The 15,579-nt window shown below is 36.2% G+C and overlaps 1 protein-coding gene across 1 annotated transcript in view; it reads right to left on the bottom strand.

Annotated features, from left to right (window-relative positions):
- fancc (FA complementation group C) overlaps nt 1–13,231 on the bottom strand; it is a 35,041-nt gene extending 21,810 nt beyond the window's left edge. Inside the window, exons 1-4 of the mRNA XM_051901843.1 lie at nt 12,938–13,231; nt 8,704–8,869; nt 4,689–4,776; nt 3,950–4,044 (exon numbers count right to left, since the gene is read on the bottom strand). Of these exons, the coding sequence (XP_051757803.1) occupies nt 3,950–4,044; nt 4,689–4,776; nt 8,704–8,859 (339 nt within the window). The 5' untranslated portion in view covers nt 8,860–8,869; nt 12,938–13,231. The remainder of the gene's footprint in view (nt 1–3,949; nt 4,045–4,688; nt 4,777–8,703; nt 8,870–12,937) is intronic.
- Between the last annotated feature and the right edge of the window lie 2,348 nt (nt 13,232–15,579).

The following is a 15,579-nucleotide window of genomic DNA, read 5'->3' as shown; positions in this document are numbered from 1 at the left end:
CCTCCCTCTGACTCTACTTCCCTTCGTATAGGTCAAAAAACATCTGGCAAATTAAAAGTTTACTTTAAAAGCCCTGCTTTAATTAGCGCTATGTTTTATTAGATGAAAAAAATTATCAAACGAATACACACACGAAACGCAAGGGGTTCTGTATTGCTTATGGTAAACCATCTGTGTGAACTCTGTAAAAAGTTGAAAGTGTACAATTATTTTAGTTCTTTTTCATCACCCCGCTCTCCCAACCCTGATTACATCTATTTCAATATAAAAGTGTGCATTGGAAATTTCTAAAACACTTTTGGCAGATTGAAAACTGTTGCAAGTAGGGGTCTGGAAGAGTATGACATTTATTAGGTATATTACAAACAAAAAAGGGCTCGAACATTTAAAGCATGTGCTTTTAAACTCTTATCAGTCAGATTTTTGCCATTTTTAATGACAATTTTAATAAAAATAATTAAGGATGTCAAGCAATTGAAATTTTTAATCTAATTAATTACATGATGTGCCGATTAATTAGTCTAATCGCACACCAAATTTGGCTGAGAAATTACCCCTAAAAGATCATGTTATTATTGATAAAGTCATTATTGTGTTAAATGAGAAAAGCATCAAATAGTCATTACAAAAAGCAGCTTTAGAAAGAAATATTTTATTTGATTACACACAAACTATTAGGCTACAATAGCCAATTTTTTTCTGAATCTGCACCTGAATTGGTATTTAGATATATTTAGCGACTGTTTATTGAACCTTAGATGTGGCATGAATGCATTTACACTGCAATTTCAATTAAATGCCATGAGATTAATGGGTTTTAAATGGCTATTAAAGGGATAGTTCACCCAAAAATGAAAATTCTGTCATCATTTACTCACCCTAATATTGTTTTAAACCTGTATGACTTTCTTTCTTCTGTGGAACATAAAAGAAGATAATTTGAGAAATATTTTTTTTTATACAAAGGAAGTCAACATTCTTAAAAATATCTTCTTTTATGTTCCAAAAGAAAGAAAGTCATACAGGTTTGAAATGACATGAGGGTGAGTAAATGATGACAGAATTTTCATTTTGGGTGAACTATCACTTTAATGTGGAAATATGAAAAAAAAAAATTTAAATGAAATGATACTCTTAACTAAGAAACTAAATCTGATAGTAGGTGGCGGTAAATGTCTTTACGAGTGAGTCATTGAGTCATTCATTCATTCATTCGATTTGTTTAAACGGCTCAAATTCAGGAATTAAGTAAATGGCTCTCTTTATGAATGGGACATTGAATCATTGGCCCAATATAGTTGACAATATAACTTACGGTGTTTTGCGTAGACAAATTATGAATGAATGTAACATTGTTTGTTGCACTGTCTTTCTTATATTTATCGTTCATAATTTTCAGTAAAGTGAAAGTAAAGTGAGTACATATCAAATGATCTGTAACAAACAGAGCAATAGTGACACATAAAAACATTGTTACTCATGTGTTGCAACATTACTGTCAGATCCAATATAGTTGGCACTGCATCATCTTTTATTTTAAGTCTTTCTGAAAAGCCTGCTTTGAACTGTATCTTGTTTAAAAATTAATCCACAGTAAAATGAAGCACACAAACGAACAGTATCTTACTGGTACTTTAAAAAAAAAAAAAAAAAATTCATCCATGCTTTTTTAATGTTAGGATCATAAGGAAGGCAATGCGAAGACTGTTTTTCCCAGTGGTGGAAAGAGTACTGAAAAAATATACTTAAGTAAAAGTACCATTACATTCCAAAAAATGAAGTATGAGTAGAGTAAAAAGTACTTGTCCAAAAAACTACTTGAGTAAGAGTAAAAAAGTAGCTTATTTAAAAGTACTCATGAGTAGTGAGTACTGAGGTGTGGATTCTACCCCCTTATAATAAACTCTGTACACTGCAATTTAAACATTAAAACATTGTACATACTGTAATTCACATTTTCTTTTGTGGTTTGTCAGAAAGAATGAAGAATATCTATCCATCTTTTTAAAATGCATGAAAACAACATGGAAAGTCTAGTACAGAGTTTGAAGTACACTCATCCCCATTGAAATCACAATGTTTGAAATAAAAATATGTAAAATCAGGTGTAAGGCCACTGAGCGTGAGCATGCTATTGTTGAAAAAAAACATGCAAAGAATGAGTGGCGAATGCAAATGAATACAAAAATTCATGGGAGTGCAGCATCACACACCATGAGATGGGGTAAATAGAGAGATTAAAAAAGAGACTAAAAAGGCAATTTATTTCTAAAACAGTGCCAGTTTTAGTGTTTTGTGATAAAGAAATGAGAATATTATCAAACAGTTTACCTCACCTAATGCACTGAAAAAGGCTAAGATAGTGAGCTAACACTAATTACACTAATTCCATCTCATTCCATGTTACAATTTAAACATAATGTGCATTGTTCTAGAAAAGGGGGGCATCATCCCCTACCTTTTACGCAGCTACATTTACTCAAATTGTTATGCTGATAATATAATTTGTAAGGAAAATTTTGCAACAAATAGGGAAATATTTCAGGGGTAACTTTTTCAAAAGAAACACACACACACACATGTATCTTTGCTGTCTCGGCGAAGGTGCTGTTTCAGCAGCATCCACAACTGAACTGAACAAAAAATGCTGAACTGAAAAATATTTTTACGCTACTACACTTGCTAAATGAAGGCGGATTATATAAAATTTATCAAACAAAAAACGTTTTTATTAACGAGCTGTAGTCACACGCTGACATAAATGTTAACGCCATGGGTCATCATCATAAGCTGCATACTGAATGTGGTCCTCCATTTTCAGTACAGCGAGGTGTTTTTCCACATTAAGCATTTTAGAGTGTCCCTAACACCACAGCACGCATCGCGCGCTCATACTGAACTCTTCAAGAGTCAAAGAGTCTCCGACTTCTCAAGGTGACTGCTGCAGGACGCGCGCGAGGGAGAGACGCGGCAGTGCACATATCGCGTGTCGCGTCTCTATAGGAGTGGGATTTCCCCACATTATGATCGCGGCACTTGCTGTAGTTATATTGTACGCGATAGCCTACCTGCAATTTCAGGCCCTGTAGAGATAGGCTAGCCTATATTTACATTTAGTAAGCAGAAATACGAAATTTACCTTAACATATTAGAGGAAGACGCTAATATCTCGATTGAACTGATGCTTGAAGAACGCGCTTCCACAGCAGCCATGATTGACCGCATATGGCAGTTAAAGTATGCACGATCACGAGACCGATATCCAATCACGTTGATGGATAAAAATATAATTAAAACAAGTATGTAACGACCACAAACGGAGGAAAATAGCGGAGTAAAAGTGCCGATACATCACTTAAAATGTAGGCTACTCAAGTAAAAGTACACATTTAAACTACTCAAAAAAGTACAATTTCTGATAAAAACTACTCAATTACAGTAACGTGAGTATTTGTAATTCGTTACTGCACACACCTGGTTTTTCCACAACTTGGCAATGCAAAACGTCTTGTAATCCTCGAGAGGCATTTTCTGTATTTACTACTACATGGGTCATGACATGCATGAATTGGTGGGCAGGGCAATGATGTAGAAGTAGGCGTTGATCTTCTTCTGCAGAGGCGGTCTTTCATCGCACTATTACGTCATACTGAGAGAAAATCCGTAATGAAAATCCGCTTGGTTTTAAGAAAAGTTGTTTTTGGACTAATGAGGAAGTTTCGAGTTCTGAAACTTACAGGATAATTATTTATAGTACAAAAACCTCTAATATGTCAAAAGTTTGATTTCTCAATTCATGACCACTTTAAAAAAATATCTTTACACTTTAAATTAAACAACCAATATATTCCACATTTTAAATTGTGTCTGTAAGGATATCAATTTGTAAAACTGCTTTGGTGATCTATCTATTCATTAACCTTGAGGGGTGAAATGTTGTTGGCTTTACCTTGATCCACATGTTGGCTTTTCGTTCAACAGCGTTCAGTGGCTCAGCGCTGTACAGACAGCTCAAACACCGCAGCAGGAGTCTCTGGCTCCTCTCTGAGCATACATAAACAAGACCACAGGACAAAATGGCATTTATAAGATGTGAAAATGGCCACATTATTCATCTGTAATAGGGAACCCATAAACATGCATACGTGCATGCATTTATAATCAGGCACAATGTAGGCTAAACTCTGATAAAACACTAAAAAACTAAAATGAAATATCTGATTTAAACTTTGAACAATTTTAAACAAAAACAGCATATGATGTAAATCAAAAATAAAATATTACAGATTCCGCATTATTTTAAGGTCACATCACACTGATCACAAGGACACGTGATTTACTTTGTACAAACTTTATAATAACTTCATAATAAATATTTATAACTTTAAATCACATTCATAATATATTTTTATATGATGGGGTAAAAAGTACAGTGATAGATCTTTAAACTTTTTAAAGTCATTTTTAAGGCGGCATGTAAAGAACAGGTCTGATAAAAAATTTAAGGAAAGGGAAGTAGAGATAAGACAAGAGAGAGAGGTGAAAGAGAGCCAAATAACAGAACAAATGCCTAGCGGGCCACTACAGGGTTCATTGGGAAATTAGTGTAAATACCCAAGCCATGCAGACACATTTCTTGGTCTCAAATGGGAAACACACCCCCAAGTGTAAAAGAGTCGTAAATTTACCATCCGCAATAACACATGGGTTCCAACAAAGTCTTCCCAGGAACTGGCCCACAAAAGGAAACGTCTTCATGGCCTCACTAGTGGAGCTCTGTTAAACAGTAAACACACACACCTGAGACATCAATAGCAAAAATCTGCATCTGAATCATGAAAAATAAACTGCAACTGAATTATGCAATACATACTTTCACATTGCATAGGCCTACACAGTAGTAATACGTGAATCATCCAACACGTTTTATGTTTTTTTTTCCATTGTGTAGTATAGAGAAACTGGGAAATGATGGGGATGAACAATATTAAAAAACGTTACAAGCAAGATTCAAGCTTACAGAGCATACAACAACAAAGTCAGGTGGCCGGATATAAAACACACCTGACTGCGAGATAAGCAAGCAAGACAAAGATTTTCTATGATGATATTTTTATTATTTTATTCTATTTTATTTATTTTTTGTCATTAAACTCAGTCATACCATCTGGCATTCCACAAGGATATGTCCCTTTTCATTTCCTCTGCAATACCTGCTTCCCTGATGACCACATCAGCACTGGCTGCGTGAAGATGCAGCACACTTTATTCTTGCACATACATACACATTTCATATATACTCTAATAGATGCCTCTCTTGCCACAATAGCCAATCATTATGTATTTTACAAAGGTCTCTGTAATGCAACAATAAAGGCCTATTTTAAAGAACTGTCTGTTTGAATTGTTTTTTGGTACATCAAGGAAGATCTGATGGTTACCAAGAAGAACTCAGCAGGAACAAATGTTCTCATGTCAGAACTATATTGCTTAGAATTTTCCTCATAAAAATGAACTGTCAACACCAGATCCTGTCTCAACTCATGAGCTGTGGTCAAATTTTTTTTCTTAAGTAATACTGACAGTTTAAGTGCACAATGAAGGTCTGCCACTTGCCGAGTTAGCTGACATCACAAATATGAACAATTAGCTAATATGAAAAAAATTAATCATCATTTTCCAAAAAACTATTTGAGCCAAAAAAAAAAAAAAAACCTTTTGATGGCCTTTTATAAAACTATTCCCACGCAGACAGACGGAGAGAGTCACTGATCACTTCTTTAAAGTCAGTTACGTAATTAATGAAAACCAGTGTGCTAATGCAAAGGCATGTTGAGGATCACAGCTTTTTGCATCAGTTCAAGATGTGCCTTGCCAATTTACTGTACACTGGAAGCCATACAAAGGATCTGAGCCTTTTTACATTCCATAGGCACATACATTGTTGGATGCTAAACGATTTCAGTGCACGCATGAAGAGAATGACACCATTCCTGTGGAACTTTAACACATCGAGGGAAAAAGGACCTTGTGGCAGCCAAAAATATAATTAATACAAATACAGAGCACATGCTAAAGTAATTATTGTAGCTCTAGAACTGCCATTTGCATTCATAACATCAAATGGAGGGTTTTTTTGTTTTGTTTTTTTACTTTTTGATGCCAAGGTCCACCTAATGGGATGATCCCCTAGTGAAGGACCCCATTCCTAAAATGTGAGGGCAGCTCTACATTTTCATGTGTAAAAAACACTATATCATATTATTAAGACAACATGTTGTTCGCTAAGCTAAATAATTGTTTTTATATTGTTATTGTGAAGCCAAAACAAATTATTAAAATATTATCTAGAAAATATTGATAATTGTATCATTTTATCACCACAATAAATGTTATATGTATAATCCAGAATTTTCAATTAAAAAAAAATTTATGCTTTTCAAACCTAATATTGTTCCAAAGCACTTTTATAGCTTTAACAACCATAAAAATTAATTTTTATAATTTCTGCAGACTCACTGGAAATCTTTTGGAACTACCTTGGGTCCCCAAACACCAGTTTAAACATTTTGATTAAATTTAAATTAATGAAATTAAATTAATGAAATTTTATCATTTTAAAGTATATCTAAAATATATAAAATAAAATATTTATAAATTAAATTAAATTAAATTAAATTAAATTAAAATTAAATGGCAGCTTTTTAATAATCTCACTATGCCATATCACAATATAAATTTTAATGCGACTAATTATGCTGCCCTAATGTAAACTCTTGAAAAGACCATTTATTTGACCTCTAATAACCATCATGACAAAGTCATAATCCAGCTCCAGCAAAGGGGTACAAGCAAATTTGACATTGCATGTACCATCCCAGAGATGCTCTCTCATGGGATTTAAAGGGCAAAAAATCTTATGTACACATTAACAAGTCAGCAATTATCGAATGTGTTCACACACACATGGATCTCTCAGTCTCCCCTTGAGCACGGGCGCATCGCCAACGGGCACCCAACTGCGCCAGGCTTAGGAAGAAAACCGTTTACGGGACCGTGAAACCTCCCCTTTCCAGCAGTCCCAAGCGGGGAGTGGGAAAACTGGTTCTGATGGAATGCAAATGAGGAAATTGATATAAACGAGACATTTTTCATCCCCAGGCGCGAGCCACGTCCTTAACTCATCCAAGCGCTGCTGTTCAGATCCGCTTCATTCGGGCCGTTTTACGAGGCTCTGCCGGGAATAAAGATTTAGGGCCAATTAAGAAATCCCGATCCCATCACATTGCTGAATGCTGTCAGAGAGGCTGACGCATGTCGAGCATGATGGAAACGGAAGGTGTGATTGCATTTTGGCAGGGCAGCCATTGTAAGTTGAAATAAGAAAGGCTGCAAGATTTTGTTTTCTTTTCTGACACGCCAGGCACCAAACGGCACGATGTGCAGAGCCAACAGCAGATCTGCTGGTGCGAAAGGCTGCTGCAGAATGAATAAAGAGCTTCTTTCAAAGTGAGGAGAGTCAGTGGGAGGCAGAATTTTTCTTAACACTGGTCCTTCACAGAGTCACCCTAACCCATGATACCTCGTCCAAATTTGCAACACTTGATGCAGGGATACATTAGGTTAACGCTGGCAGTCCCTGGGTGGCTATTAGCCCACTAAATCATCATAGCCACCGTGCCAATGTCCTGCCTTCATTCGCACAGAGCGGCTTCTGTTATGGGGTGCTAAAAGAGTTAGTTAAAGCACTATGACCTTAATATTAAAGGAGATTCTATGAACTCAGCAGGAGAAATATGCAAAACTACACATTTTCAAAATCGGCTACATTTATTAGTTCTTAGTTACTGGGAGACTTTTAGCACATTAAAGCGCGACATGTTGTCAGCATTAATACTCTTTCAAAGAAGTTGGATCTCTTAATTTATCTTTTTTAAAGAACCACAGTTAAAAAAACATTACAGTACTCAGCAATAAGGATGGCTCACTCGTCCAGGGCCAGTTTGAGAGAGTTTTATGCCAGTTGATTATGTAATTGTATTTTTATGCCTTCATTTTTAATTCAAACTTAAGTATTTGGTTTTCAGTGGCAATTGGTTGTGACTTCTGATTATTTAAACTTGTTTGCCAGTTTAAATAAGTTAAAAAATTACAAACCAATCAGTAATGCTTTGCTATTCATGCCATCATTTTCAAGTGTTTATTCCATTCCTTGTAGTTTCCAGCTATTCTAGCAAATTTAAGAAAACTTCAGAGAAAAAAAATGTGTGAACAATGAATAAATACTAAAATATGCATTCAGAATCATTTAAATACATTGCAATATAAATACATGCAAATATAAAATTATAAATTTAAATGAATAAAATTGTAAAATTTATGTTTTGGGGAGAGTAAAAATGTTGAAAATAATCTTACTGTTGAGCCCTGTAATAAAATAAATCATTTAAAAATCATAAAGTAGTTGACCTCACAAATCAATTAGTCGGTTATTGGACAACTAGTTGACCATCTTGTAGATAGTGTGAACTTTAATGCAACAAATCTCCTGGTAAAGAATGATGAATATTGTTAGATCAACATTTGTTTACTGGATCCTAACGTTTAACAGGATAGCTGAGGACAATGTAAAATGTTTCACAAAATTCCAGACAAAAGTCCTGCTTGTGAAGCTAAAGTTGTGTGTTCAGACATTTTTCATACCATTTGCTGCAACCCCAGCAGAACTTGCTGGAGAAAACTCCTCAGATATCCAAGGTGTCTGCTTGTGTCCAGAAGAGCAGAACATGATGTTGCCGTGCCCCAGGTCACTGCTTTGGCCATCCAGAACTGTATATCGGTCTCAGAAACAGCAGCCATCCTCTGAAGTCTGCAGAGACACATACACACAAATAAATGTAACAAGACTTTTGGGGGGGGGGGACTATTCCTTGAAAGGCCAGCAGATCTACATATTTGGACCATGCAACTTCAAAAGTGTGTTTCTCATTCCAGAAAAAGTAGGAGAGTTAAGTCCATAATAATGATGCCTTTTGTACAGAGTCTGAGACAGGGGTTGTAATCAGGAAATGGGGAGTTGAAAATGTGTTACCCAATTGAGGGCTCTTAATTTGTCATCAGCCTGTATTTCATGAGCCGGCCAGTTTGAAAGAAGGGGGGAAAAAAAGATAAAAGAGGCACTGGGTAGTGCAATAAAGTCTTCATGGACTTTATTTTAAACTTCCAGAACGCTCTTAACTCAGCACTGAAGTATTTTTGACAAATAAACAAAACGGAACAAGGCTGAAGCCATCAATGGAGACATATCCTCATCTGTGTCCTGCTGGGAGGCGAGGTTCTCACACCGCGACCACGGCGTAACGGGGTAGAAAAGGCGCTCAAACAGCTTGTGTGTGCAGGAGCAGGAGTTTGTGGGTAATTGTTGTTCTTAGTCTTAATGACAGGTCTGTGAAAGACACAACAAGGGAGTGTTTTTATGATCTGCTCGTAACGGCGGAGTCGTTTAATGTCTTGCCATCACCCCTGCTGGAAAAATCCCTTGGGTGAGACAATGTAAATATATAATTAGTCTTTCTTTCCTTTTTTTCATCAAACCAAACTATGAACAAACGCTCCTTGTTGACTTGTCATCCCCGCACAGCTTTCACCAGTCCTTCGGGGGACATAGCCGCCTGGCCAATAAACTGCCATGGCCAAGATGGGTGTAATTTCCAACACAGAAAACTGGTAGAGCGTTAGCTGAATTTGTGCAAGTGTAAATGATTTGGCTTATGCACTGGAGAGTGTCAACATTGACACGTACCAACACATACTAATATCCTGACTGTATGCCAAATCGGAAAAAAAAACTTGTAGTAAAGAAGTGACTACAAATGTATAATTAGGCTCTTGACAAGCAACAGTCAAGACAGAGCAAATTAAAACAGGTTGGCCTTTCAATTGGTTGACTGGTTCAAACTAAAACTAGATAGAGGGTTTAAAAGACACTTGATATTCAGTAATATTATTGATTTGACTGCACTAACACTATTGGATGAGAACAAAACTCGCTCAAGCTGAATAATGACAATATTGTCTTCTGTAGAGCTGCTTATTGCTCTCATTTGAACTCAAATTGAACTCATTTCATAATTGATTAACTTTACATTTATTGAACTGAACTGAATCAACACTCAACTGACTTGAGCTGAATAATGACACTATTGTCTTCTGTAAGGCTTCTTTTTAGGAGAATTTGAAGTTTGCATCATTGATCATTATTTTCCAGTTTCTTACTGTGAAGCTGCTTTGATACAATCTGTATTGTATATAGCACTATAGACATGACTTTTATATCATGTCTTGACATGATAAAGGGGAGCTGTTACTGAAGCTGATTTATCATGGTACTAATGGCTTTGACATTCTCAGCTGGAGGGTAAATGCATTAATACACTCTACTCAACAATCTGAGAGTTCCCAATAATAAGCTATCTCCAGATCTTTTAATCTTGTATGATCACGATGACCTTTAGGACTGATACTGTATGATGTCCATGTCATGATACTTTCCATTCTAACGTCCAATTAAAATCTCTATTTGTATTTTTCAGAATTTTTAAGCAAGGGCACTGCACACTAAAAAGTAAAGGTTCTTTATAAGCATATGTTTCCATGAAGAACCTTTAACTTCCAATTGCACAAAAGGTTCTTTATAGTTGAAAAACAGCTCAGTTCAGTTCGCATACTATGGTGTCAATGCAGGCAGATCAATAATATTGTTGAATATTAAGTGTCCCCAACTAAGCCAGCCGGGAAACAGTGGCAAGGAACCCAAACTACAGGTAACAGAATGATGAAAAGCAGGTACTTTATCCATCAGAAGAATGGAGGCAGATCTGAATGTGGGCAGTCTTAACTTTTATGTGAATAAACAAACATACAAATGAGGCATTATCTTATTAAATACGCAATAATTTTTTATACATTTCTAGAACAGAAATCTGCACATTGGATGAAGCCAGGTTCACAATTCTTGTTTAATTTTGTTGACATAGAGTCAAAGGTTTTTAAAGAGGGGATTTGGGATATGAATTTGGAAAAAATACATTTTCACCATGTTTTTAGGAATGTTGTTTAAACCATGTTGTTTAAATCAGGCAAATGATATATAAACACAAATCCCTCTGTGAAATCCTTCAGAATATACAGTAGATAGATATGAATAAAACTGTAAAGTTTTTGTATACAAGTTCAATTGGCTCAGTACATAAAAAAAAAAAAAAAAAAATTTTCAGAAAACAGCCTTTAAATATGTATTGTAATTTAAATCTAAAGACGCAAATAGATAAAGTGCAAATAAATAAACACTTAAAGGGGTACTTCACCGCTTGGCTGCTATACAGTAGAAAGGCAAAAACAAAAAAAAAATGAAATCTGTGCTACCTGACTAGAGAAAATAAAGAAAAACACAGTTGTCTTCCCTTTTGCCAAATAGGTAGGAAAACTTCAACACCCATAATGCACTGGGCGTGTTGTCGTCCAAGGCCACTCCCAGCAGACTGCTATGGATACATTTACCAGAGTCAAATACCACCTTGTTTTAGGTGGAAATACTTCTTAACAAACTTTTAGTCATAATGGTGTTGACTTGTATTGCCCCTGTGTGCAAGAATTCAAAGAGTAAACATTTAGCGGGATTGAGTTACTTTCCAGTGAAGTATCCAGTGTGTTAGGCAGTGGCTAAAGGCTGCAAAGAATTGTAAACACAGAGAACTGACCAAAAACAGTGTTTTAGGCCAAACGGATGGGAAAAACTGAAAAAAACTGTCAGTTCCGCTCGACCCCCTGAAGCCAAACCGCCGACGTGTACAGGTAAGAAAGTTGTTGCCATAGTGTTCCATTACACCATAATGCTGTTTAAAGAGTAGACAAAGTATGGTACAATTTTCAGTGATAAACCTACCCTTACAATAACTGTTCTGTTAATAACCCTCTGTCCATATGACTGTTCGTGGGCAGGGATATAAAAATGCGAAAGTATAATCTGTAGTTTTCACGATTTGTCAAAAGTTTCACATTTTGCGTCATCTGGCAGACTTTTGCTGACAAATAAACATGAATTTCTTGGTCCAGGTAATACAGAGAACAAGTAAACACTGTCCTTTACATATACTATAAGACACTGTAACAATACAAAGCGGGTTGAAAAAGTGCATTTTGGATGTTTTCTTTTCACTAGTCTGAAACACATTATGAAAAGCCAAACAGGACACAATATCTCAAAATTGACCTGTGCATTAAAAAAAAAAAAAAATGTTTTTGCCTGTAGTGACTTGTCTTAATTAGCAGAAAATACTGAGAGCAGCTTTTAATGTCAATAATTCAAGGAGACAACCTAGAGTACCACAATACACCATAACTGCACAAAAATGTCATTATAAAGCATAATACTCTATAACTGGGGTTTATACAATTATATCTGACAAGTCAAAAGCTTCCTCAAACTTTCCAGACTCTAAACTGATGGTACTCGTGATTTTTAAGAGCTAACACATTTAGGAAGCACGTTTAACTGAGCTGATGATATTATACAGAGGATCACCATTTTCATTTACCTTGGTTTTATATTGAACATAGTTTATATAATATTTGTCTGTACTCTCACTGGCTCCAACATAAGCCGACCAGCGCAAGAAGCATTTCACTTCAGTCTGAGCACATACACGCCTCCAAACAAAAATTACAGTAAAGAGTAAAGTCATGAATATTTATTAGGTCTCATAGACGGTGCTTTGTAACATTCCTGGTGTATCACGTAGCTTAATTAATATTCATAAGCAAGAAGCAAGGTCATAGTATGATTCGCAAATTCGCATCCTGCTTCTGACAATCAGAGATAAAATCACCCACAGTCAGACCAAAGACTTATTTTAATGCGAATAAACTAAAATGTTACCTTTAAATTCAGCAGGCTGAAGCGTGTCGATCAAATGGGGTGACGACGGTCGGTGAAAACTTCTGCTGTCGTGTTTGACAGCACGGTTGTGCAAGTTCTGCACTCTCACTGCGTCCTTATTTTGCTCAGGCTTTACGTTGACATACATGTATTGTCATACTTTTCCAATAATCTAAGCTAACTGTATAGAAGATTATAAACTGCAATGTGACATTTTCGCGGCATAAAATGCTGTAAAAAAAAATCTTTCTGAACTTCCCTCTCTGAGACCTAAACCGGATGTTGTCGTCTGCTATTGGCTGAGCGGAGTGCGCGCCTCTTAAAGGGGAGGGGCAAAATCGCAGCATGGATGAAACGCGCTATAAGCAGATACTGAAGCAGCATACATTATTCAGTTTTGTTAAATCACGCAAAAAGCACACTTTCACACTCTTCATTATCTAAATCAACAAATGTGTCAATTGTTTCCACCACATGACTGTCTGATAATTTGTGTGTTGGAAATTACATTTTGAATAAATAAAAATGAGACTGCTTTCCTGCTCTTCAGCTCCTCACTAACATAATAAATCTGACACAACTATTTAAATGGTTTACTTTTATTTCATTATTTGTATATCATAACTTTAAACAACATTTATTTTACAAATTATTTATTACATTTTGTTTTATGATAATTTATTTGTTTAAGACTAAGGGTCTGAAATGATTCTTTGTAAAATAGCAATAAGTAGTAAAAAAATAAATGTTATATGCACGGTTAAAAATGTTCCAGAACATTTTAGCATAAATAAAGACCTCCATTTAACATAAAGACAAAAAAAATGTTTAAAATCGATCGGCCAGGACATAAAAGCGCGTGAATCCACTCATTAATGTGCTTTATGTTGCTTTAAATATTTATTTTTAAATATTTTGTGTATCTGCTTGATCCTTCTTCACATTCTCCTGCACGACTAGTGCAGCTGTTTTGCATTTGACCATTAGGTGGCACTGTATAAATTGTTTCAACATCTTAGTACACTAAAGTACAGGAGTTCGAGGCTCTGTCCAAATTTTGTTAAATCTCCTGTAAAGTGGTTTAGATATCAGAGGCCTGTAAACTATTGTGTATTATTCACCAAATTCTCATATTACTCAGTTTGAAAAGTTTTACAAACGTAATTCATAAAAAAAAAATCGTCAGGACTTAACAGTTCAGTCAAAAGGACTAAGTGCATGTGTGCGGTTAGAGGCTATTCAGCATCAAGGTGCAATGCAGGAAAAAATACCACAAGCGTAGTGGAAGCAGGTTTATGTATCTATTTTAAGCCTTTAATGGAAACATCTGCTATCCAGCATGTCTTTGAAGGCATAATAGCTTATCAGGGTGCTGTTCTTAGTAAGTTTACTAGAATAACACTCTGATTTAGCATCTCTGATGTGTATGTTAAGAAGAGGAACTGACAAAGAAGAAATGGGATTTAGTGCTCTAGATGATGATGTTAGATGATGTTATGCACACATTTCATTTAGGCAATCACAATGAGGTACATACTCTGAGCCTCACACAATGGGAAGACTGTTGAAGGTCAGCAGAGAGGAGGATCTGGAGTCTACCGCATACCAGCAGCAAGAAGTCAGGGGTCTGTGCATGTGGCTGTCCCCCTGGAAGCAAAAACAAATGCACGGAGGTCCCAGGCTGTGATGGTTTTAGGGAACAGCGCTTTCTCAAGGCCACCCCAGCAGATGCAGAGCAGACGAATTACAACAGTTGTTTAAACAGGGGTAATGGTACCACATTGTGTGTGTGTAGGTATGTTACATATATGTTGTAATGTAATGTGGAGAAAGAGGGATAAAGAGAAAGACTGTGTGTTCTTGGGAAAGGTTGGTGTGAGGCAGAGGCTATAACTTGGGGAATGTGTTTAAAGTGGGCTAGTGGCTCCAGATTAGAGCTCACCACCCCTGTGGTTTTCTACACACAAACTTGCATGTGTGTGCGCGTGCATGTGTGTGTTTTTCTTAGAGTTGGGTGGTGCCTCTGGCTCACTCACCAAATGGAAAGGCTGCACAGAAAAACCTCTATGCACACTACCAAGTCAAACAAATATTTATTGCAATAATTCATTTTAATCATTCATGTGTGAATGCATATAAAACGTTCAACAATAACACAATTACACTGGGCATTTTTCTTGGATTAATTATGATTTTTTTAATCTTAATTCATCAGTAAAATTGGCCATCGATTCTCTGATAGTGATGCTCTAATTGCATAGTAGTTGATTTAAAAATTAAATCACATACATGCATTTCTGACTGGACACACACATAGTCACAGTATGTTTATTCTCCAGAAAGTAAATTTAGGTCAGTTCGGGCCAGATTCCTTTGGTCATTACATAAAAATACATCTGGTCTGAGCAGAACTTCTTTGGTCATCCAAATAGGAATAAAGAACACACAGAAAAATGTGGTTTAATGCCTGGGCTAGAAACCATGTGTGTTTTTCCCTGAGCTCAAAATGGTCGATCATGAGGTGGGGGATAAGAGGAACGTGAATGTGGGGAAAAAAGGAGCCAATGTGAGAAAATAGCAAGGGCGGAGGGGGCCGAAATGATGGAGGGGGTATTGGCAGAAGGCTGCCATGTCCAGCGCTG

Source organism: Ctenopharyngodon idella, chromosome 8 (assembly GCF_019924925.1).
Source record: "Ctenopharyngodon idella isolate HZGC_01 chromosome 8, HZGC01, whole genome shotgun sequence".
NCBI lineage: Eukaryota > Metazoa > Chordata > Actinopteri > Cypriniformes > Xenocyprididae > Ctenopharyngodon > Ctenopharyngodon idella.
The sequence above is the reverse complement of the archived record's forward strand: the minus strand, read 5'-3'. Positions and strand labels throughout refer to the sequence as shown.